This window comes from Magnolia sinica, chromosome 9 (assembly GCF_029962835.1).
Source record: "Magnolia sinica isolate HGM2019 chromosome 9, MsV1, whole genome shotgun sequence".
Taxonomy (NCBI): domain Eukaryota; kingdom Viridiplantae; phylum Streptophyta; class Magnoliopsida; order Magnoliales; family Magnoliaceae; genus Magnolia; species Magnolia sinica.
In genome coordinates this window covers 10,868,653-10,893,137 of record NC_080581.1, presented here as the reverse complement: position 1 = coordinate 10,893,137, position 24,485 = coordinate 10,868,653, and the positions used below count along the sequence as shown (strand labels likewise).

At 40.1% G+C, this 24,485-nt stretch overlaps 2 protein-coding genes across 2 annotated transcripts; both read left to right on the top strand.

The window, feature by feature from the left end:
• The first annotated feature begins 11,819 nt into the window (after positions 1–11,819).
• LOC131254865 (pentatricopeptide repeat-containing protein At5g43790-like) lies at positions 11,820–13,358 on the top strand. The gene has a single exon (XM_058255569.1). The coding sequence runs from the start codon at positions 11,820–11,822 to the stop codon at positions 13,356–13,358; it is 1,539 nt and encodes a 512-aa protein (XP_058111552.1).
• Positions 13,359–19,150: 5,792 nt separating this feature from the next.
• Positions 19,151–19,516, top strand: LOC131254864 (cell wall protein IFF6-like). Its single transcript, XM_058255568.1, has one exon. The coding sequence runs from the start codon at positions 19,151–19,153 to the stop codon at positions 19,514–19,516; it is 366 nt and encodes a 121-aa protein (XP_058111551.1).
• Positions 19,517–24,485: the final 4,969 nt, after the last annotated feature.

The window sequence follows — 24,485 nt, the reverse complement described above, 5'->3', positions numbered from 1 at the left end:
ACCTCACGGTCTGTCCCATGAGGTCGAGCTGTGTGGGCCCCATCCATATATATATATATATATATATATGGGAAAAGGTACTATGCGCTCGACCTCACGGGTCTGTCCCATGAGGTCGAGCTGTGTGGGCCCCATCCATATATATATATATGTGTGTGTGTGTGTGTGTGTGTGTGTGGGAAAAGGTACTATGCGCTTGACCTCACGGGTCTGTCCCATGAGGTCGAGCTGTGTGGGCCCCATCCATTATGTGTGTGCCACTTGGATGAGGGTTCAAACCAAGTTTCAGTAGCATTCAAAACTCAGGTGAGCCCCACCAAGTGCCTTTATATGTTTTAACGGTGTCTTCACATGATTTTAGATGGTATGGCCCACCTGGGTTCCGTATACGACTGATTTTTGGAATATCCCATAATTTAGAGGGGACCCATCAAATGCACGGTGTTGATGGTCGACACGCATCACGGTGGGGCCCACACAGCTCGACCTCACGGGAGCTTATCGTGAGGTCGAGCGCGACCTCACGGGTTCGTCCCATGAGGTCGAGCTGTATGGTACCTTTTTTCGTGATGCGTTTCGAACATCTGCCCCATTAGTCAGATGCACCATTCCATCGTGGGCCTAGGTCTCAAAAATCAAGTCAATCCGTGACTTGTGTGGGCCACACCACATACAGAAGTGGGGAGGGGCCGTGCACCATTAAAACATTCATAATCATTTTTTGGGCCCACCGAGATGTGGTTTGCAAATCTACCCTATCCATTATGTGTGTGCCACTTGGATGAGGGTTCAAACCAAGTTTCAGCAGCATTCAAAACTCAGGTGGGCCCCACCAAGTGCTTTTATATGTTTTAACGGTGTCTTCACATGATTTTAGATGGTATGGCCCACCTGAGTTCCGTATACTTCTGATTTTTGGGATATCCCATAATTTAGAGGGGACCCATCAATTGCACAATGTTGATGGTTGACACGCATCACGGTGGGGCCCACACAGCTCGACCTCACGAGAGCTTATCGTGAGGTAGGTACTATGCGCTCGACCTTACGGGTTCGTCCCATGAGGTCGAGCTGTGTGGTACCTTTTCCCGTGATGCGTTTCGAACATCTGCCCCATCAGTCAGATGCACCATTCCATCGTGGGCCTAGGTCTCAAAAATCAAGTCAATCCGTGACTTGTGTGGGCCACACCACATACAGAAGTGGGGACAGGTCGTGCAGCATTAAAGCATTCATATTCATTTTTTTAGCCCACCGAGATGTGGTTTACAAATCCAGCCCACCCATTATGTGTGTGCCACTTGGATGAGGGTTCAGACCAAGTTTCAATAGCATTCAAAACTCAGGTGGGCCCCACCAAGTGCTTTTATATGTTTTAACGGTGTCTTCACATGATTTTAGATGGTATGGCCCACCTGAGTTCCGTATACGGCTGATTTTTGGGATATCCCATAATTTAGAGGGGACCCATCAAATGCACGGTGTTGATGGTCGACACACATCACGGTGGAGCCCACACAGCTCGACCTCACGGGAGCTTATCATGAGGTCGAGCGCATAGTACATTTTCCATATATATATATATATATATATATATATATATATATATATATATATATATATATATATATATATATATATATATAGACCGTTGCCGTGCTCTTCTCTAATCCAGCTATTTGAAGAGTCAAGATCTCTTCGGAATCCTTCAGCGCAATGGTCGTAATCACTGCACCTTGTCCCCGCACGGAGGGACCCACCATTAGCTATACACGAGTGGAGTTAGGTCGATCAGCTCGCTTCGGAAAAGCTGGACTCGCTTGGCTTGAAATTGGATTCAGACCGGGTCGAGTTGGTCTTGGAGCTTGAAATATTTTGGAGCCAAGTTGGATCTTGCCCAAGCTCTCCTCGGCTCTTATCGGACCTCAACTCGAATTGACTTGAATGGTATTGTCTCGATGACTTGGTTATTTTCATATTGATGTGTTTGATAAGATAACTCAACGAAGTGTTGTTTCAAGTATATATATTCTCTGTGGATTAATGGGTGGCGAGAAAGGAATAGATACAAAACAAATCATTAAAAAAGAAAAAAGACCTTATGTTATAAAACTATTCTCGTATCTTAATGTTGATGATGCCTACTGAGTGTTTGATGAAGTACCTATAAAGTGTTGTTACTATTTTGCATTCGGTGAAAAATTAAAGATGCATTCTATGTTAGAGAAAATGTTGCACTGGTTCAAACTTGACTTGAATTGGCCTAAGTTGCTGATCGAACTGAGCCGAGCTAGTCAATCACGCGCGAGGACCAAGTTCCGCTAACAGCTCCACTCGGTTCAACTCATGTACAGCCCATTAGCTGCACATGCTCCAAAAATCATCATCATAAGATGATGGCCGTGCTCATCTTCTGGTGGTAATCTAGGGTTTATATCTAATCCACGGTGGACCTCTCCTATCCAATGATCCACCATGATGCTAGGTGGGTCCACCTGGTCCAAAAGAAGAATCTGCAGGCATCACTTACATTTTCAATGGCTGGATTCAATGCAAAAGCTTTGTAGTTTAAGATTAATCTACAAAGCAATGTGCAGTCCCACTGCTATGTGTGCATCACATCTAATCCGCCCATCAAACTCAGGTGGGCCACACCATGTGAATCATGCCTAAAACCTCTAAAATCAGGTGGTGCGAGCCACCTGAGTTTTGGAGTGGCATAATTTTCTGAGTGTCCATTCATCAGGAGTGGAAAGTTTTTAAACGTGGGTGTCCCCATCCAGCTCTTTTCCTGTGGTGTGGCCCACCTGACTTTTCGAGACAGGGAAGACATGAGGGGCACATACACATGATGGACGGATTAGATGTCATGATCATGTCACGATGGGCCCCGCACATCGCAATATCCAGTTAAGCTTAACCGACAAAGGCTTGTACGGATCCGGTCTCACATTTTCTTTGAAAGAGAAGCATTGCCTACCAAAAAGTAGGTATGATATTGTTTAATTAGTGACTAATCAGTAGTAAGGTTTACAAAGAGAAATATATTGATATCTGCAGAGTGTAGTGGATGATACACAAGCGGCTAGAAATTAATGAGAAATTTCACACGTCATACAAGTAATTTAAACTAAACCGTCCAAATTATGGGTACCAATTTAGATATACCATGGACCAAAGTAATTACTTTTATTTGGTTATCTAACTATTAATATTATGAAAAGCATCCAACGGTTTTATTTGCAAAAACAAGTTTCCACAAATCTGAGGTTAGGATTGTTCGACCATTCTTATTTTTAGGCCACAACTTAGAAATGTGGGTTCTACAATTTAGTCCCTTTAATGTGAGTTAAAATATGCCACATGTACCATTTCTAAGTGCAAGTGCCCGCATATCAAGTGTCATAAGCAGTAAGACTATAATTTTTTTTTTTTTTTGATGTGAGCTAAAATATGCCACATGTACCATTTCTAAGTGCCTACATATCAAGTGTCATAAGCAAGGAGACTATAAAAAATTTTCCTCATAAATAGGGCTTTACACAAGTTCATATGACCCAGCTTGTTTGAAAATGAGGCGAGGTCAAGCAAAGTGAAGCTTATATAAATTTATATAAATAAATATATATATATATATATATATATTTATATATATATATATATACATATACATATATATATATATATATATAATTTGGCTCTCTATAGGTTAACACTTGGGTTTTTTGTATATACACAAAAAAAAAAAAAAAAAAAAAAACTCATTCCCTACTTGTCCCGTTCTTACTTTTCCTTTACTTACCCAATTCGTCACACCAGCCTCTCTCTCTCTCTCTCTCTCTCTCTCTCTCAACAGCAAGTAGAGTTGTGCACGAGTTAAGTTAGCTCGGTCAACTCGCTCAACTCAACTCGTCTCGGCTCGAAATTGGATTTAGACCGAGTCGAGCTAGTTTTTGGAGCTCCAAAAAATTTCGAGCCGAGTTCGAACTTGCCCGAGCTCAACCTAACTCAAATTGAACCTTAACTCAAATCAACTCGGATCAAATCGGCTCAGTAACTCAGTTATTTTCATATTGATGCTACTCACCGAGTTTTTGATGAAATGACTCAACAAAGTGTTGTTTCGGGTGCATACATTCTTTGCGGGATTGGTTGGTGGCGAGGAAGGAATGGATATAAAACAAATCACTACAAAAAAAAAAAAAAAAAAAACTTTATATCATAAGATTACCCTCATATTTTGATTTTGATGTTGCTCGCCGAGTGTTTGATGAAATACATGTAAAGTTCTGTTACTGTTTTGCATTCTGTGAGAAGTGAAAATGCACTCTGTGTTTGAGAAAAATGTTGCACAGGCTCGAACTGGCCCAAGCTATTGACCGAACCGAGCCGAGATGGGCAGTCAAGCTCGAGGACCGAGTTGAGCTGAGTTCGAGCTGGGTTTAGCTACTGGCCAAGCCGAGACGCGTTGTGCCAAGCTCGATTCAGCTTGACTCGTGTACAACTCTAACTGCAATCTACCTCTAAAACAAATCTTTGATTTATTTTATTTTTTTAATGTAATTGTTTGAAAATGATAAAAAAATAATAATAATCCAAAATTGGGATTTTAGGCTTTAAATATTTGATTTGGGGGTCGGGTTGGGTCAAGTTGGGGCTGGGTTGGGTCGACTTAGGGTTGGGTTGGGTAGGGTGTGGGTCAGTTGGGTTGGGTGTGGTTCGAGTTAGGGTTGGGTTGGGACAAGTGTGGGTCGGGTTGGGTTAGTTGGGTCCGGTTGGGTGTGTGTTGAGTTAGGGTTGGTTTGGGTCAAGTATGGGTCAAGTTAAAGTTTGGGTTGGGTTGGGTTGGGTTGTGGGTGGGTTGGATGGGTTGGGTGGAGTTGAGTCAAGTTGATCTCATTGAATTTTGAATTAGATTTGCATTTTCGATTAGATTTGCATTTGGATTAGATTTGTATGCTTTTATTTATTGATAGTTACATTTATGTAATTGTATTATATTTGAATTTTGTAGAGTTGATTTCTAATTGTGAATTTGTGAATGGATATTATGGATTACACTTATGGATTAGATTTGCATGATTTTCTTTATTTTTATTATCAAAATATTTCCCTTACAATAAAAGAGTGTGCAGGTGGGCCACACCGCTGGTTTTGGGCTAAATGTTAAATTCTGACAATCCAAGAATAATCTTCCAAGTTTGATTTTGGTTATTCTAAGGGTTCCTAATTTAATTTAGATTAACGTCAGCGGTCTACTTGTCGATCAGATGGTCTAATTATGGTGATTAAGCACTGGATCGACTACTATCAGTTGTAGATCCGATGGACTTTGGGTTTAGCAATTCAAGACCCAATATTGACGTATCATAAGATTCAGCAAAATTTTGTTGGAGGCAGGTTTCTAGAGTTCAGGTTCCGTGTGCACATTTTAAAGGTCCTTGAGTGTAAATAGAGTGTGTGCATATGTATTTATGTAGCTGATAAAAATAAATATAGTGACACCTAAGGATACTCGATACCCGAATATAAGAAGAAACCGGGTGTGACAAAGGTTCACATTGCTTTTTTAGGGCACAACTCTTCTAACAATTAGTGGGCCTTATACTCTTATTTTGTTTTGTTTTAGTGAATATGACAGCCTCATATTGCCACTCTGTGAACATAGGCATATTGCTAAATAACATAAATTGTTGTGGCTCTTGTCACTTGTCTTTCTCTTTGGCTTTTGGGTTTCGACTCATATCTTTCTTTTAAAGTTCTACTTTGCTTGCATCACTTGCATGCAAGGTGGTTTTCACTATAAAGATGAATAGTGTTTCCTTTTATGTGGAAACTTGAGGAGAGGCCTCCAATTTTCCAGCTAGATTAATAGGACTAGCTGCGTTTGTCTTTCTTTATATACCTTTCTTAAATCACACTTCTACTTAGTCTATTAGATTTCTCCCCACCCCTACAAAATTTAAGAAAGAAGAATATAATATAGTTAAAGGTGGAGTTACAGGATTCACAACTTGATAACTACAATTGTCTACCCCAACTGTCAGATTCCTCCAAATCTAAGAGGAGAATAATATATAAATTAATCCATTATTATTTATTAGTTGATTTGACAGGTGAAAAATCAGTTAATTTCATCTTCCACCATACAATTTTATAAATAAAAAACATTCTATCTTATAATAGAGTTTTCAATTATTTTATTAGGACTATGGTTTCACACCCATGAAGATCCCTTCTGGTATCCAAGGAAGCAGCTTGCTTGAAGTGATAAGTAATGAATCCTACACCATAAATAGAATTGAAAAGTATATTCTTCCTGTGATGTTGATTTGTACGTGCAGCATCATTTTGCTATCAATGTTCATGTACCAACAGATGAAGATGCTGATGGGTAGACTCACTTGGGCATGTTTGGTACATGTGCTTAGATGGAATTACCTAGAATGAAATTGCACTGGCAATTGGAAACTATAAGAAAGATTATTATGATTATGTGAGATAGAATTGCATTTGGTTCTATGCAGGACTTCTGATGGACTTTGAAATCTACTACATATATGGGCTTTAAACTAATGCTTGTAGTTTATCCACGCAGTCCATTTGTATGCATTTCCTTTACATGTGACATTCGATTTATATACCTGTACGAGTGATCAACATCAATTATGAATATGGTCGATTGATTATAATTCTATAGTATACAAACGCAAGTTTCATTGAGTGCAGTGATTATTCCATTAGAAGAATTCGATCCCAAACATTGGATGGTCAAAATACCATGATTTTTCTAGACATGCAATCATTGTGAAATAATGGTGTTAATTCCATCCAATACAATTCCATACCATTTAATTTCAGGGACAACTTATTAGTTCGAGATAAGCCATTTGAAGTCAAGCTAATTATTTTGAGATAAGCCATTTGAGATGGACAGCTTATCTGTAATTTTGTCAAATTCATTTATGCACAACAACTAGAGCTAGGCATTGAGTCGAGTCGAACTCAGTTAGGGCTGACCCGACTTAATCTAGTTTTGAAATATACCTAACCTGAGCTCAACCCGACTCGGTACCGAGTCTAGCTAGCATGCCTAACCCGATCGGAGTCCGGGTTTGGCCTAGACTAATCCGCCGGACCGATTCCGACCTGGTCACAAGTACTGAGTCAGGTCAAGTCGTCACCAATTCAGGTTGGGTGGATATCCACTAGCTGAAATCATGACTCAAAACCTAAGAGCACTTGTCAGAAATTGTGGCCTCTCCATCAGCTACACAGCATCTTGGCTCTGAAACATTATATGTGTGTGTGTGTGTGTGAGAGAGAGAGAGAGAGAGAGAGAGAGAGAGAGAGAGAGAGTTGAGTTTCTGATCTAGTCAAGCCAGTAGCAAGTTGGATTTTAGGTTGAGTCAAGTCAAGTTATTGGGCGACCTGAACTTGACTCGACTTGAGTTTGGATTGGATGAAGTCTACTCGGTTTAGATCAACTCACCCACTCGGTTCAGTTCGAGTCGGGTCTAAATGAGTTGGACGAGTTAGGTCTGAACAAGTTGGACGAGTCGAGTTTGCCAAAACGAGTCATCCTATGCCCAATTCTAACAACCTTCAAAAATAAGAAAGATACTTCCCTAATATGAATGATTATCAAAAATAGAATGTCTTTATTAAAAGGATAAACTGACAATGATGATATCTTATACCTAATAAGTGCAATCGTGAACACGATATCCATGTTCCATGCATATTTGTCACAGGAGCCAAACGTACCACATTTGTGATTGTCTAAGTTTCAGTGCCCCACTTGTGAACAGGTGCCAACCGATCAATCTTTGTTAATCAAATGTGTCATATCATTCAACCACATCATTCGCCCTATATGTGACACAATTCATCTTTATTATCTATTTCAGCTCATTGTTAAAGAAGAATATGTATCGCTAATCTAAGATAGATTAATATGCTATACTATAAAAGATAACATAACCTAGATAGCCTGTGCTGGCACAACTTTACTAGCAATCAAACGGGCCTTAGGTTGAAGACAGCTTTTTTTTTTTTTTTTTTTTCGGCCTTGGGTCCAAACCACTATCATAGCAGTCCCAACACTTGATATTCGTGGTTCTATTTTTAATGACCCAGATGTTATGGAGGGCCTGTCCTAAGCGCAATTTGTGGCTCCCACAATAAGTGGGCGAGATTGTGTTTTTTGGGCCCATTTGATAGTAAACCAATTTCAACATGACCCATCGACACCACATTGATGAGTGGCTGTTGGTGTAGAGTGGTTTGATCACATAACAAATCCATTTTAATCACATCCGTGTGTAGGCCCATGATAGTAAACAAAAAAAAAAAAAAAAGAAGAAGTTGTGGTTCCATAAAAAATGCATGTTTAACCCATTCATGTAATGCAAAAATAATACATGGTTTGTGTTACATGATATCTATTTTATGAACATGTGGACGACTGTTCATCCACTTTAGTCCAACATGAGTGGATGGCCCACTTCTGTGAATTCGATCCAATGGCGATGATACACACATTCTTGAATACATGGTACAGTGCATGTAAGGGAGTCAAATGGCTGAGTTCCGGCTCACAGGCCGAAAAAGGCTCAAGCCCAGTCAGTGATGATTATGCATGGCCCAGGCCCAAGTCTGACCCAAGCCTGAGAATGTACAGGATCTGGGCCCTTCATTACCTGCCTAATCAATTATGATATTGACAAGAACGCCCTTGAAAGTTTAAATAGGCCAGACTGAAGAGGTCTCATATACAATTTGAGCCAGCCCATCAATAAATGGTCTTAAACTTTAGGCCTGGTCTAACCCTTGGGCCTAATATTTCATACCCAACGGCAGCTCGAAACAGACCAAAGCCAACAAACCCAACAGGTCAGCCCATTTTGGAATGTCCTTGGATCTATTAGCTTGACCCATGTCAATTTTAGCCATTCTAGCTGAAACTGGCTTGGCCTAGCTGAGCCCTACCCCATTTGATATGTACATGTGTCTTATTCTACAAAAGAACGCTAGTCGAATACTCGGTTAGTCGGACACATGCATCTTAAATGTAGACCGTTGATTTCGTTCCTCTAAACATCTTTTTATTTGTGCATGGGCCACCCACTCGATCGATGGATGGATGCATGTAAACCTTTTTTTTTTTTTTTTCGTTTTCCTAAATGTCTACTTCTGTATAAAAATATGGCCCACTTGATCAAGGGATCAATTAGGAACATTCACTACTGGAGATAGGGATATAATTAATTCCAAGCATGGTGGTCCAATCAATATATTTTTTTAATGGGGATTTGGCTACGGCCTACTGTTCCAGCGGAAACGGTTTGGCTACTCCCCCTGCCACCAGCCCCGTTGCTGATGGTCGGTGCTCTGTGGGCCCCACCATGTATGTGTTTCATCCATTCCTTTAATCCATTTTTACAAATCATTTTATGGCTTTATAACAAAAACTAGAGGGATGTAAATCTCAGGTGGACCACACCACAGGAAAACAATAGTGATTGGATATCCACCATTAAAATCCTCCTAAGGCCCACTGTACTGTTTATTTGACATCCAATCTGTTGATTAGGTCATAAATGCCCAGATTAAGGGAAAAAACAAAAATCAGCTTGATGAAAACTTTTATGGCCCCAAAAAGGTTTTTAATGGTCGACACTCATTCAGCATTGTTTCCTATAATGTGGTCCACTTGGGATTGGAATATACCTCATTTTTGGTTTCAATCATAAAATGATTTTGAAAAATAGATGGACGGCGTGGATGAAACACATACATGGGGCCCACAGAGCACCAACCACCAGCCATTGGCTGTGTCAGGGGCGTAGCCAATCCGTTTCCTGTGCTAGCATACACTGGGCTTATGTTATGCTTGGGTTTTGGCTACGGCCTACCACACACCACCACCCACCTGGCCGGTGTGTTCACAAGTTTTATAAGTCCCATCATGAGGTATCTGTTACATCTAAACCGTCCGTCCATTTTGCGAGTTTGAGTTTGTTGTAAGGCTCGAACCAAAAAATAAAAAAAGATATATTCAAAGATCAAGTGGACCGCACTGTAAAAATCAGTAAGGGGTTGAATTTCTACCATTGAAACCCTTTTAGGGGTAGCATAAGTTTTGGATCAAAATATTTGTTTTTTTTCTCTTCATCTAGGTCAGTGTGACCATACGAGTAGATTGGATGGAAAATAAACGTTAAGGTGGATCCTACGATAGTTTTAATGGTGAGAATCATTGTCTCCACAGCTATTTTTGGTGTGGTTCACTTGAGCTTTTGATATAACTAAGTTTTTGTTTCATGCTCTAAAATGATCTTGCTAAGTGGATGAACGGTGTGGATATAAGAAATGCATCATCGTGGGGGCTACTTAACTTTAATTGTCTCCTTTGAACCATTTGTTCGTAGAGCACGGATCACTTCACACGACACGTACACACGCCAGCCAGGTCGGTGGTGTGTGGCACGCCAGCCAATCCGCTTCCTCATTTTTAGCTCACATTCTAAGCAAACAAAAGGATGGACGGGTAAAAATCAAGCAAACGGATGCGGATTAGCTACTGACAGGTTGAGCAGCGAGACTTGCCAACCGAGTTCTGTGTGCCCCCACCATGATGTATGTTTTGTATCCACACCATACAGTTTTAGATATCAATTTAGGTCATGAAATAAAGAATGAGTCGGATCTAAAGCTCTAATGGACCCCACCATAGAAAAAAAGTGAGAGAGTAACGCCCACCGTTAAAAACTTCAAATTTTTGAATCAAGCTTTTATTCGTATTTTCCCTTATTTCATATCTGTTTTAACTTATAAAACCTTAAATAAACATTATAGTGGACATTAGAAAGGTTTTAAATGTGGGAGTCACTCTCCCTACTATTTTCTTAGTGGGTCTACTCAAGCTTCGGATCTTCCTTGTTCTTTGCCCCGTGCTACGGTTTGGATACAAAACATATAAAATGGTGGGGGTCACAGCACTTGGTGACGTTACTCCCATATCAAGTCGCGCTACTCAACGTGTCAGTGGCTAATCCGCATCCCACGCACAGAAAGGAAGCGGATTGGCTGGTGTACACCAGCTACATAGCTGCTGTAGGCATGTGTCGGGTGAAGAGTAGCACTGACGCTCCTCGACCGCCGGGTTGGCTCAAATTAGCTCAAAGTTACGTGACACGTTGTGAGGTTTTTATTATATTTATACGTTTCATCTATTTTTAAAAATCATTTTAGAACAAGATCATTTGAGAACATAATACAGAGAATGAATCATATCCAAAGGCCATCCGGATCACACTATAAATAGCAGTAGAGATAATGATTTCCACTCTTAAACAATTCGTAGGGCCATTACAATGTTTATTTTCCATCCAATCTGTCCATAAGGCCAAGAAGACTTGGATGAAGAGAAAAAACAAATTACATATTAATCCAAAACTTTTGTAACCCCAAAAACGGTTTCAATGGTAGAAACCCTAAATTCCCTACTACTTTTTGCAGTGTGGTTCACATGATGGTTAGATCTGTCTTATTTTTCGTCTCAAGCCTTAAAACCAGCTCGCCAAATGGATGGACGGTTGGGATATAACAAATACCTCGTGATAAGACTCACAGAACTTGCTGACGTCGATACAACAACCATGTAGCTGGTCTGAGGTACACCAGCCAATCCGCTTCCACACACAAACGTCACAGTGGCCAGCTGTTGTGAGGTACACCGGTCGGGGGTCGCAGGCACTCCGCGTTCTTTCATTCCTCTCTCGCTATCTCCCCAACGTTTCGGTACAGCCCATCCCATGCAACCCCATGCAGCGAACAGCCTTTCATCCAACCAACACTTACAGACTCTACTCCACTCATGCAACAGCCTCTCTCACCTCAATCAAATCCATGCCCACCTCCTCAAATCATCCCTACATCTCAACCCTTCATTCGCGGCCCGCCTCGTCTCTCTCTACTCCTCTTTCAAATCCATCTCCAACGCTCGCTCCGTCTTCGACGCCGTTGAAAACAATAACATCTTCCTATGGAATGCTATGATCAAGGGATATTCAATGTCCCACCGTACCCATAAAGACGCCCTTGAGATGTTCGGTCATATGCTTTCTGTATATGATAGTGAAGAACCTTGCTGTTTGATTCCCAACGAATTCACCTTCCCTTACCTGTTGAAATCCTGCGACTTTCTCGAAGAAGCTCGGCAGGTTCACGCCCATGTATGTAAGTCATTCATACATTTGGGTGCGAATGTTTTCATATGTGCTGCTTTGATCGATGCTTATGAGCGATGTGGTTCTGTAAAACTCGATGCACAGAAGTTGTTCGATAAAATGCCTCAAAGAGATGTGGTTTGTTGGAACACGATGATTTGCGGGTATTCGAAAGCGGGGGATTTTGAAATGGTCCTAGCTCTGTTTCAGCGAATGTTGGAGGATACTAGTGTTGTGCCATCATCTACGACGGTTGTGAATGTTCTGGGCGCGTGTGGGGAGACAGGGGCCATTGTGCAAGGGAAGTGGATCCATCAATTTGTGAGGAGGAGGGGGAATGAGATGAACATCTTCGTCGAGACTGCTCTCGTTACGATGTACTCGAAATGCGGGGATGTCTTGGCGGCACGTCAAGTGTTCGACTGCAGCCCATGGAGGGATTTGGTATTGTGGAGCGCAATGGTGGGCGGATATGGGATTAATGGGTGCGGCCGCGAGGCTCTAGAGCTCTTTCATCTGATGGAGAAGGAAGGTTTGAAACCTGATGGTGTGACATTCGTCTCGCTTCTCTCTGCGTGTAGTCATGCAGGCTTGATCGATGAGGGCCTCAATATGTTCCATTCGATGAAAAGATTATATGGGGTGGAACCGAAAATGGAGCACTATGCGTGTGTGGTGGATCTTTTGGGACGAGCAGGACAGCTTGGTGAAGCATTGAGCTTGATCAAGGCCATGCCCATGGCCCCAGGAGCGAGTGTCTGGGGTGCTCTGTTGGGTGCATGTAGATTGCACAGAGACGTTCGATTGGGAGAGAAGGCAGCGAATGAGCTGTTCAAGATCGAGGGTGAGAATGGTGGGAATTGCATGCTTTTGTGCAATATCTACGCTGAGGCTGGGTTTTTGGCTGATGCTTTGAGATTAAGGAGGAAGATGAGGAAGCAGAGGATCACGAAGAGCCCTGGATGCAGTTGTATTGAGGTGGGGGAGAGGGTTCATTGCTTTAAGGTGGGGGATAGGGCCCACCATCAAACAGTTAGGATTTATGAGACACTAGAGGGCCTGGCTCTTCAGGCATTTGATGAAGGTTTTATGTTTCAGCCAGCTTCCTCACTCTCCTTGGAATGATCATCTTCTTGGATTGTATACTGTGTAGCTACTTGGAAATTTCTTGGTTGGTATGTAGGAAGGAAATTTATGATCCTCAAGTTTTAAGATTGTACAAGTGAAGCCCATGATTGGAGGATCTACAATGTTCACTTGGTGGGCCCCTTAATTGGATGAACCATAACCACAAAGTTCTCTCAAAGTGGAAGATCCTTGCCATCTGATGTTTGGTCATTTCTTCATTGATTGTGGAGTTCAATTTGCGGCCTGGAATCCTCTACAACAATCATTTTATTCGGCGTGCATAAAAGACCCAAGCTGTTTGGGGCTCACCATCTTGTATAAGTGCAATCCACTCCATCCATCAGGTATGCTCCTCAATGCTAGGCCTAAGCCCAAGGGCTAATTTAGCCAGATCCACCACACAGGTGGGCCATGCCACTTGAAAAAGTGGGGGATGGGATGCCCACCATAGGTTTGTGTGGGACCATCGTGGTGTATGTCTTTCATTAAACCCATTCATCAACTGTGACTCTTTGAGATGAATTGAAATATAAAATTCGGCACGATCCAGAACTCAAGGTGGCCACAACTTGTGAACTTAGAGTTTTTGGGCTCAATTTTACATTGTCGTATAGGATGAATAAGGAGATGAATGGGCATAAGTACACTATGGGCCTATTTGGAATGCGAGATGAAATGGAATGGAATTGCATTGGGTGGAACTAACATCATTATTGAACAATGATTATATGTTTGGAAATACCAAGGTATTTTGACTGCCCAATCTCACGTTTGGGATCAAATTCTTCCTTTGGGAAAAACGTTGTATTAAGTGAAACTTGTGTTTGATTGAATTGTAATCAATGGACCAAATTTTACAACTGATGCCGGTCACCTATATGCAACTCGATTGTCACGTGTAAATGGCGCATATGGATGGATGGCTTGGATGAAACACAAGCATCAACGTTGGGCCCACAGATATAGTGGATTTTGAAATCCACTAGAAATCCCGCCGTATCTCTTGTTGGGACTGAATGATATGATAGTTGGATTAATCCAATGGTTCTGATTGTTTCCAAATGGCGAATGGAATTTATGTTCGACCAAATGCAATTCCATACCACCTAATCCCACATTCGAAACAGGTCCCATGTGGATCAAATAAAATTGGAAAACCATCTTAAATTGTGTTCATGTGATGTGTCCTTGGATGAGAGAAGAAGCGCATATAACGCCTAGATTGTTAAACTCACGCATTTGCTAATCATGCACCATATATGTTATGGTTTCGTTAAGGAAAATGTAGATGCCACTAGGATTACTTTTAAAAGAGGAGACTGCAGATGCTTGGACTAGCTGATGAAGGACGGTTAAGATTTTATAAATACAGTGTGAAGTTTAAAAATGAAAGAGAAACAAAAATTTTACCTCTTCTCCTCCTCCTTTATTCTTCTTATTTTTTTCAATAAAAACCTAGAAAAAAAGAAGAAGAAGGGATTTTTGTTACTTAAACTAATGGAATATATTCACAACCCCAAGTGCAGGGTTGCGCTGTTGTAATAATCTCGGTGAGACTGAGTTCGAATCCACATGGACTTACTATATGTGTGCTTTCTGAAATAAACTAGAGTTAGAATCGGAGCTAAACTAGAATCTGAAATATAAGAGATATGGTTGTGAATTGAATCTATCAAAATAATGAAAACTAGAGCGTCAAGGGTTCACTTGTAGCTATCTTAATGCTACCTTGCTTGATTCAATTAATACTTCATCTGGAATCGAAGTCCTATCCTATCCAGTTGGATGATAAAGCAGTTAAAACATAGTGAGGTTCTGAACTTTCATTGGATTAGTTCCCTTATATAGCACCAATGTGATGATCATAGAGAATTCAAAGCATCTACCATGCCCTGGAGACAATGGTAGATCACAAAATTTTACAAATGAAACAATTGCAAAACATGTAAGAATATATCAAAAGCTTTCCAAGCATCTATTGTGATTGGAGTCGACAATAAATCATGGTAAACTAAAAACATTTCTTCATTCAAACTAAAAATTAATGGAAGTTCAATATAGACTTGAATCAAAGTAAGATAAATATCAAAATAAACTAGAAGCCTTACCTCTTAGCTCTAACTAAGAGATTAATTAACCAAAGATATGATTAAGCTAAAACTCATTTAAAAAAAAAACATGAAAAACTAACTAAAAAAGAAAGAAAGAACTCCTTGGAGCAGCAACACTCTTTGCTCTACTCTTCCTACTCTAATGTGTGCTTAGAATAGCTTGGAGGATCCCTTTAAATAGACTTTGTTTGAATTGACTTTGAAATCGACTTCAATTTAAGCAGGTTACGCAGCTTCGATGGGATCAAAGTGTTCGATTCGAATTTGGAAACTCTCCGCACGTAGTCTGTTGATTCTGCCTAAAACCTTCAATGAGATCGTTCAACCTTCCATGGCATCGAATTGGCTTCAATGGGATCGAGAAATGTCCAAAATAGTCTAGCGAGTTTTTTCCAAAATTCGTGATAAATTCGATGTCATCGAACTGGCTTCGATGGTATCGAGTGGGTCTTCGATGGGATCGAAAGGGTCTTCGATGGAATCGAGAATTACACCCAATTGCCCATCAACCAAACTTGATTTTCTCTGATTTATCCAATGGGATCGAGCCTCCTTCGATGGCATTGAAGCTATGTTCGATGTCATCGAATTGTCAAGTTCAGCAGTTCCATAATTTTGCACTTTGTAATCTCGAATTTCTTCATTCTTCACATTTTATTATTATTATTATTATTATTATTATTTAAATCTTGGATTCTTGAAATCTTTAATCTTGACCTCTAAAGATTCAATCCTTACTTTGGCAATTCTTGAGCATCAAATCTATGCTTTAAGCATCATTTTCATCTTAAGCTCTTAAATCACCTTGCAATACAAAACATGTAAAGATAAATTGATTAAGCAGTATCATGTTCATAAAATCAAGGAATAACTATGGGGAAATATGCAATATTTCACACTCAACAGAATATAAAAGTATCAAAATAGGCCTGATTTTTGTGACATCCCATCATCAAAGTGGGACTCACTTAATATACGGTTTGGATGTCATAAACACAACACAATAGGCTCAAAACAGGCAATAACATATAAGCGGGTGCCTATTTATATGAATAAGCAGGTGAATACCTTTTACCCACAGGTGGATAATCTATAAAATAAGCTCATTCTATAAGGAATTGTGGAGGAAGCAGCCTCCAAGAAGTTTCATTTTCACCGCCATTTGACTTCACCAATTGAAAGCTAAAATCATGCATTTGGTGGAATTTTTGGATTGTGTCTATCCAAAAAAAAAGGCCCACAATTTGAATGGTTTGGATTGTGGTTGCTTTATGTGATGTGGGCAGGGTCTCTTGGATGTTCATTTGTGGCCTGCATCAACATATGCTTCACTACCTACACAAGAAACAAGAGTAGTGGTTTGGGGCAGTTGCTGTTTGTCACCCCACTCTCATGCATGTTCTATCCTCTTTGCTTGCTGTACTTTCAATGATAGAAAAGAAACAAAACCCATGCATGTTCTATCCTCTTTGTGAGCTGTACTTTCAATGATAGAAAAGAAACAAAACCCATCAGCTCCAGCCTGCCCGCACTGCAAGAGCGGTGCGGCATACCATCAAACATATATGAAAGTGATCTATTCTCAAACTAAAAAAAGAAAGAAAAGAAAATGATCACCTATAAACACCTGCACTGCTGTTTGTGGTACAGGCATTTGCATCCACAAGATGAAAAAGATTTTTTGTGTGTGTGTGTGCGCGCACGCATCTTGCAGCATGAAATACACTGTATTGTGTACAGGTGCCCACAGGTGATCAGTTCACAAAGAAAAATACATCATCTCTATCCATGCGGCTCTCTTGGGGCCCGTTTGGATACCACCAAATAAGTTACTTTTTCTACTCATAGAAGTAGATAAGTAACTTATTTGAGATAAGTAAGTTTGGTTTAACATCAATTATAAGTAACTTTTTTACTTAAAGGTACTTAATCACTTCATATTAGTAAGTAGAAGTCAAGATAAGCAACTTGAGGAACAAGCAGCTTATCTTAAATAACTTATGATCCAAACGCTTCCTTCATGGCCTCACAGGTCTCTTTTTTACCATGAGAACTGTTCACGTGCAGGCGCCCTGCCACCATGATAGCCCTACAGGGCATTTTCAGCCACACACACATAGAGAGAGAAGCTCTCAACTCCAACTTGTTGGACCACAAGTTATAGTCCACCCAGTTGATAACTGCCATCCAATTCCTCAAGTTGGTTGGTCCAACCATGAGGATCACAAGTTCAAAAATCAGCTCATCTGCTCATTGGACGGTCCGCAATACCCACACATATATGTACATACATTTGTACATCTCTCTCTCTCTCTATATATATAGAGAGAGAGAGAGACATATATATATATAGAGAGAGAGAGAGGTAGAGAGAGACAGAGAGAGAGAGAGAGGTAGAGAGAGAGAGATTTCTCTGTCTAACTCTCTCTACACACACACACACACACAGAGGGATCCTGTAGGGTCATTGTCATGCAGGGTTAATTAATTTTCTTTTTCCACCGCATGCCACTATAATTCTAAACTTTCAGCCAAACCCTTTTTTGTCTCCACATCCTATCGTCCTTAATCATTGTATGAAAAATGATGGAACCACACGTATCATTCCTCCACACAATTTTCCCACCAACATGTCACGTGTAGAATATCCAATCTGTGAAAAAGGTGGGCCGCATTACAACAATCACCAGGTACCAAAATCAAGCTGACCTACTAATTGGGTGGGCCACACCAATATACTGAGTCATGCCATTGTTTGCCCATTGATTTTAATGTTATGTCCCGATCAATGAGTGGATTGACCGGATTTTCATTTTAGGGGATTGTCAAACACTTCCCAACTTTTGCACGGTTTGGATAGTATAGACATATGACATATTGGTGGTGAAAAAACAAGGTTGTATTAGAACTTATGATACATCTCGTATCTGCAACCCAGAGGGGTTTTGCCATTCTCATTTTTCTTTTTGATTAATGGTATTCTCTGCACTTCAAAAAATAAAAAATTCTAAGCTCTACTTGTGGTAGCAACATTTGGTACCTGAAACAGTTTATACCTTTTCTTTTTCTTTCTTTATAGTGTTTAGGACGCGTATGGTTGCACCAACATCATGAAATTTCATGATATCTTATGATCAATCGCTCTAATTCAGTGCAATTTTTCATGATATTTCAAGAATTTTGCTGCAATGGTGAGCTGCCTGATCCTTATTGTTCCTTGTGGTGCGGCCCATTTGAGTTTCGGATCTATCTCATTTTTTGCACTCGCATCCTAATATGAATGGCCCTGACCTTTCTTTACATGGGCTCCCTTTCTAGTAGGTGTTGTAGGATGTTAGCATCCAAAATATTATGCCAAAGAAGAACTTATTAGAACCAAAAAAAAAACAAAAAACTTTTTGACTATTCTTTAGCACCCATGATTAAAACACTTTACAATTTTGATAGTGGCTGGCCCATTCTCGGATAGAAATCGTTGGCAGATCAAGCGATTGTCGACATGTGTCCACACAAGGTAATGATTTTTAGAATATGGACACTTTCCCTAAAGTTCAAATAGTGACATCCACTAATCTAATTCTTCTTTCTAATCCCAAAATCTTGCTAACTTAGCTTAGATATGGTGGTTTGAAATGACTATAAATACAACCACATGCACCTCAAAGAGTCAAATCTTCTATGGCCATAGTTGTAGCCCGCCGTATGTTTTCACTTGCCTTCACTGCTGAAGTTCGCCATGCCGGAAAAGACTTGAGTTTGAACTTGGGTCATTTGCTCGGGCCTACTCTTGGTGATGGGAGTGGTTCAACATCTGGGTATGGGTATGGCTCTGGCACTGGCCATGGTTCTGATTCGGGTGCAGGATCCTCTAAAGGATCGGGTAAGGGTTGGAGCTCGGATCAAGACTTCGGCCACGGGTATGGGCAGGGATCCGGCTCAGGATCTGGTTATGATCAAGGTGATCATAGCAATGGGAGTGGCTCTAGCTCTGGCACTGATTATGGTTCTGGCTCTTGCGCAGGGTCCTCTATAGGGTCTAGCTAGGGCCATGGATATGGACCGGGGTCCGGCTCTGGATCTGGTTATGGTCAATGTAGTAGCAATGAAAATGGGCTTGGGTGTAGCACTGTTTGGGACCATTTCAAATATTCATGCTTGTTTGGTATTAAGTGCAATGTAACTAGTAAATAAATGTGGAAATCCTTCCTCAGTTATCTTTAAAGATATCCTCTCTTACAAGAAAAACACAAATACTCTAGGATTGTACAATTATTCATGCCCTAGGTTTTTTAAACTTGGTGTGACTTGACTCAAGTCTAGGCCGAGTCAACTCGACTCGGTGAATTATCGAGGCAAGTCAATAGACAACTTGCTCCTGCTCTCAGACTCGGCCAACTCAATTCACACTGACACAAAAAAGTCATACGGCATGATCAGTAGTTAAAAGCATTAAATACGATCAGCTGGATTTGAAAATGCAATCTGTCCTAAGAGAACCATGACCTCAAAAGTGGCCTATTTACATAAATTTTGCCTACTTTTTATTTATTTAATAAACATATTTTGAAATTTTTTTACTGCTATAAAATTTTAAATTTAATTGTTATACATTGAGTTGAGTTGAGTCTTCGAGTCAACTCGACCCAACTAGACATTGAGTAGAGTCGAGTCGATTTTTCTAGCTTTTGAACTATGATCCATATGCATGCACATAACTCTTGTATGTACTGTACTACCATCCAAATGGTGTGTTGAACCTTAGGGGAGCGTAACTTGAAAGTTGGATTGTTTTTATGATCCTTGCCTCCAATTAATTAACACAAAAAAGAGCATGAAACAACAAAAAGAAGATTGTTGTTTTCTTCAACTAAACAAGACCTTGAATCCACAAAAAGTAAAAGAGAGAAAGTTAAATGTTTTTTATTGCATAATACTCGATGATTGCTCATTTACATTACATATGAGGAAGACCCAATACCTCAACCAGATTAGAAATTATCCGAAATAGAATTATTATTTTTTCCTAAAAAGCGAATTTTATCAAAAATAAAAATGACAATAAGATCTTACTAGAGCATTCTCAGCATTATTACAAGAAAGATCTAAAAAAGGAAAAAATAAAATAAAATCCTATAACTTTTAAAATGGGGAGATACTATGGTAATGGAAATTACTAAAAATAGTAAATTTTTTCTAAAATCTCAATATTGTTAAAGAAGTCATGTCTTTTCTCACGAAAAAAACATTAGTGACCAGCATAGTAGGTTAGTTGACCCCAAATGCACCGCTTTATAAAGATCAATAGTTTGTGCGTTTTGTGACGATACCTTGATCAAAAGTTACGATTCTTTTATGATTGAAATTTCAAATGATAAAAATTTATATTTGGAATAAATTTATCTGAATCTGACATGCCTATGACCCAATTATATCATGCCCTACATAGGACTGGGTCCGGTTCTAACAAACTACTTTTGTTTTGTTTTTTTTGTTTTTTTTTAATATCCAATTATACCAATAAGAATGTATTCACAGGCTGCTCTACATCATTGATGGACCTTTGTTAATTTAATTTAGATTGTGTATTCAATTAATGTACTTTTCTTGACTATTATATTTGATTTTTTGGAACACAACCTCTTCATAGTTACCAAGGAGTACTCATTTGGATGAGTGGAACCATTGCATCCGATGAAGATGTCCATGGATAACTAAGGATTCCACAGTTTGGCTGGCCTTCAAGAACGATGGGCAAGGGTTTCCACCAATTGAATATTTAATCTTCAAACCCAACAATTGAAATGTAGTTTTCGTCTCTCCATATGCAATGGTCACTAGCCAATTACTCATTTGGATAAGATGTTCTGCACACACGAGACGTTGACAGGAAAGAAATGGTTCCAATCTGTGATCAGAGATTGAATTTTATGAATTCTCCAAATATTTCATTGATTGAAATGGTGTTTAAATACAGGTTTAGACATAATTAATCTAAGTGCAAGTAACTATAATAGGAGTGGCTTTTGGTACCATTTCTCATTCTAATCATGTACCATATAATGATGATGTAGACCCTTTCATTAAGTGGTCGTTTGGATGCCTGTAAATTTTTTTAGTTGTAAACACATTGCACTGAAAAGAGTTTCAAGTGTAATCTATTCACATGTTATTCTGTTTGACTTTTAAGTGGTAATATGTTTACAGGTAAACAAATTGTCCGTTTGGGTAGCATATAAACTGTTTGCAATAAATAAAGTAGGTATTCATACCATAGATCTTGGGTGGTGAACCTTCTAAAATCCGCAAATCACATATGGACTTAATTTTTTTAGAGCTTTGAGATAGTATTAAAGCATGCACACACACTAAACAAATTGGATGTCTTCCATCTATCATAGTGGGCATCAAATGCAATCTAGAAGTTTTTAATGGTGAACGTCTCATCATTCTGTCATGTGGTCGATCTGTTTTTTTATGACCACATGAGAGCATCAAGGAGACATGATTGGATAGATTAGATGTACAATACACATTACAGTGGGCTCTACGTATCTTGGGTGTATATTAACTGTTGTGTTTTAACATGTATATTGCATTTTTAGCGGTAAAGACTTTATATGTAATTCAAAGCATAACTTTTTATAAGGTTTTAGATTATAAGATTATAGCTAAAAGTTGTTAGCCTGTAAAGCGTTTACAGGCAAATACATGCATCCAAACAGCCCCTGTACTTAGATTACCTGTAATCCGTTTAGATTACCTGTAATCCGTTTTCAACTAAAGGACTTTACGGGCATCCAAATAACCCTCTTTTAACTTGATTGACTCGCCATGAGTCGAGTGGACTGGGCTCAAACGAGTCCCATCAGACTCAGCGAATCATCAATCCATATGTATGGTTTTCTTACTTGAGAGAAACACCGGTGCTCCGGCACAGTGTGACCATCCATATGCATGCACATAACTAAGGCTAGCTGTCAATGGCCCAGGATGAGGTCTGTCCATGCCTGACAGCAACCTGGACCTTGATGATAATGTTCGGCCCAGCCCAAGTGCAACCCAAGCCCGAGCCTGCCCACCCACTTTTATGTAACATCCAGGCCGTTCATCAAATGTGCCCCATTGTCCATGATAATGCCTGTGAAATCCTAAAAAGGATGGGCCAGGCCGGACTCAATCAAAACGTAGCATGAGCCCAGCCCAGTTACTAAACGGGCTGAAATTTCAGACCCGGCCCAGAACATGAGCCTACTATTCTAGCCTAAGCTTGTTATGAAATGGGCCAGGTCCGCCAGTCTGGTCCATTGACAGCCTACACATAGCTGCTATATCCGTCTGAACAGTTGGGACATCACTACAAACTCAAATTAATCTGGATGTTAGTAATCTTCGGTTAATTCACATTTGTTCATTGAGTTGGGAATATTGCTTGGGTTCATCTTGACCGTCCATTTAATGTGTACCATCTTGAAAGCGATGATCATGTTACTGTAAGTTTTGAACTGGGCCCCATCCACAAAAAGAATCACATTTTAAATAGTTGGATTCAGGTAGATATGTGGTACGGAAATACACCTCAATACTTAATGGAGGCGCTAATGGGTTGGGTTTAGATAGAGTTGTACACAAGCCCAATCGAGTCAAGCTTGGCTCGGCTAGCAGACTATTCCAATTTGAACGTGGCTCGGCTCCACAGTCTTCGAGTTTGATTGACTAACTCAGCTTGCCTTGGTCTTCAGGGCCGGCTTGAGCTGAGTTCAAGACGAGCTTGAGCGTGATCTTTCGAACTGAGTTCGAGTTTAGGTTTTAATGTTTTTAACATATAATATATAATTTATTTAAATATATAAATATTTGTGAAATATTTATAATCAATGAACTCGATTTGAGTTGAATTGATTCGAACTGAGTCAAGTTTGAGTCAAGTCAAGCAGAGCTCGGTCTAGCTCAAAAAATCAGCTCAACTCGGCTCAAACCTAATTTCAAGCCCAGTCGAGTCAAGCTTTTTCAAGTCAAGTCGAACGAGGTAACCGAGCTAACTCGGTTAGTGTACAACTCCGGGTTTAGATCAGGTCAGCTCGAACCCTACTCATTTATTGAATGGGCCTAGACACCCACTACCAATTACTCAGAGATCTGTCACACTTAAAATTCACCAAGCCCAAGCTCAACCCAATCTGATCCAACCCATTGAATTGTAAGTGGGTTAGCTTGGACCTCACCCAACCTGGCCCATTTGCAACCCTAGTTATGGAGGAAAGTATCATAGGCCAGATTCCTGGGCCGAGTTAGACGGTTTAGATCATCTGATCAGTGAGTTTTTTTAACCAATGGACGCATTGGTTTTGATGGTCTAGATATCATGGGCCCACCTGAGACTTTTACGTGGAATCCAAATTGTGCATCTACTACGCCTTGACATTTTCACCGTACATCCTGAGACATCACCGTAGCAACGTGAAATCTTGTCCAAAACAAATACATTCACTTTGTTGTGGCCCACTGAAGTTTTGGAATGCATTGACTGTCTGTAGGTCCCATCATCCTGGTGGGGATGTACTGATGAATGGATTGGATGACATATACACATCAAGGTGGACCCCACATTCCATCTGGAAGTTTCTACCGTAGGTTTTACCCTCCCCAATGCCCCCCGTTGTTCCCTTTGGTGGTCAACCTGAGTTATGGATCATGCTGGTTTTTGGAATGTAAGCATGACATGGAGGTGTGCATGTAATGGACGGGTTGGATGGAACTCACCAATCATGGTAGGCCCCACACAGCTCCAACATATGGTTCCAACTTGCAACCCATGTGATCGTCCCCATGAAGAAAATTGTCCCATCCGAACCATTTATATCGTGGGTCCCATCATGGATAGGAGATACCTAAGGAATTTCACCCATTTTGGGACCGATGATCCTAACCATCTAATTGACTAATCTTTTTCCTTCTAAGCACGAACGTTTCACAGTCCATTTTTCAATCCAACACGTTTATTCTAATTTTCCAT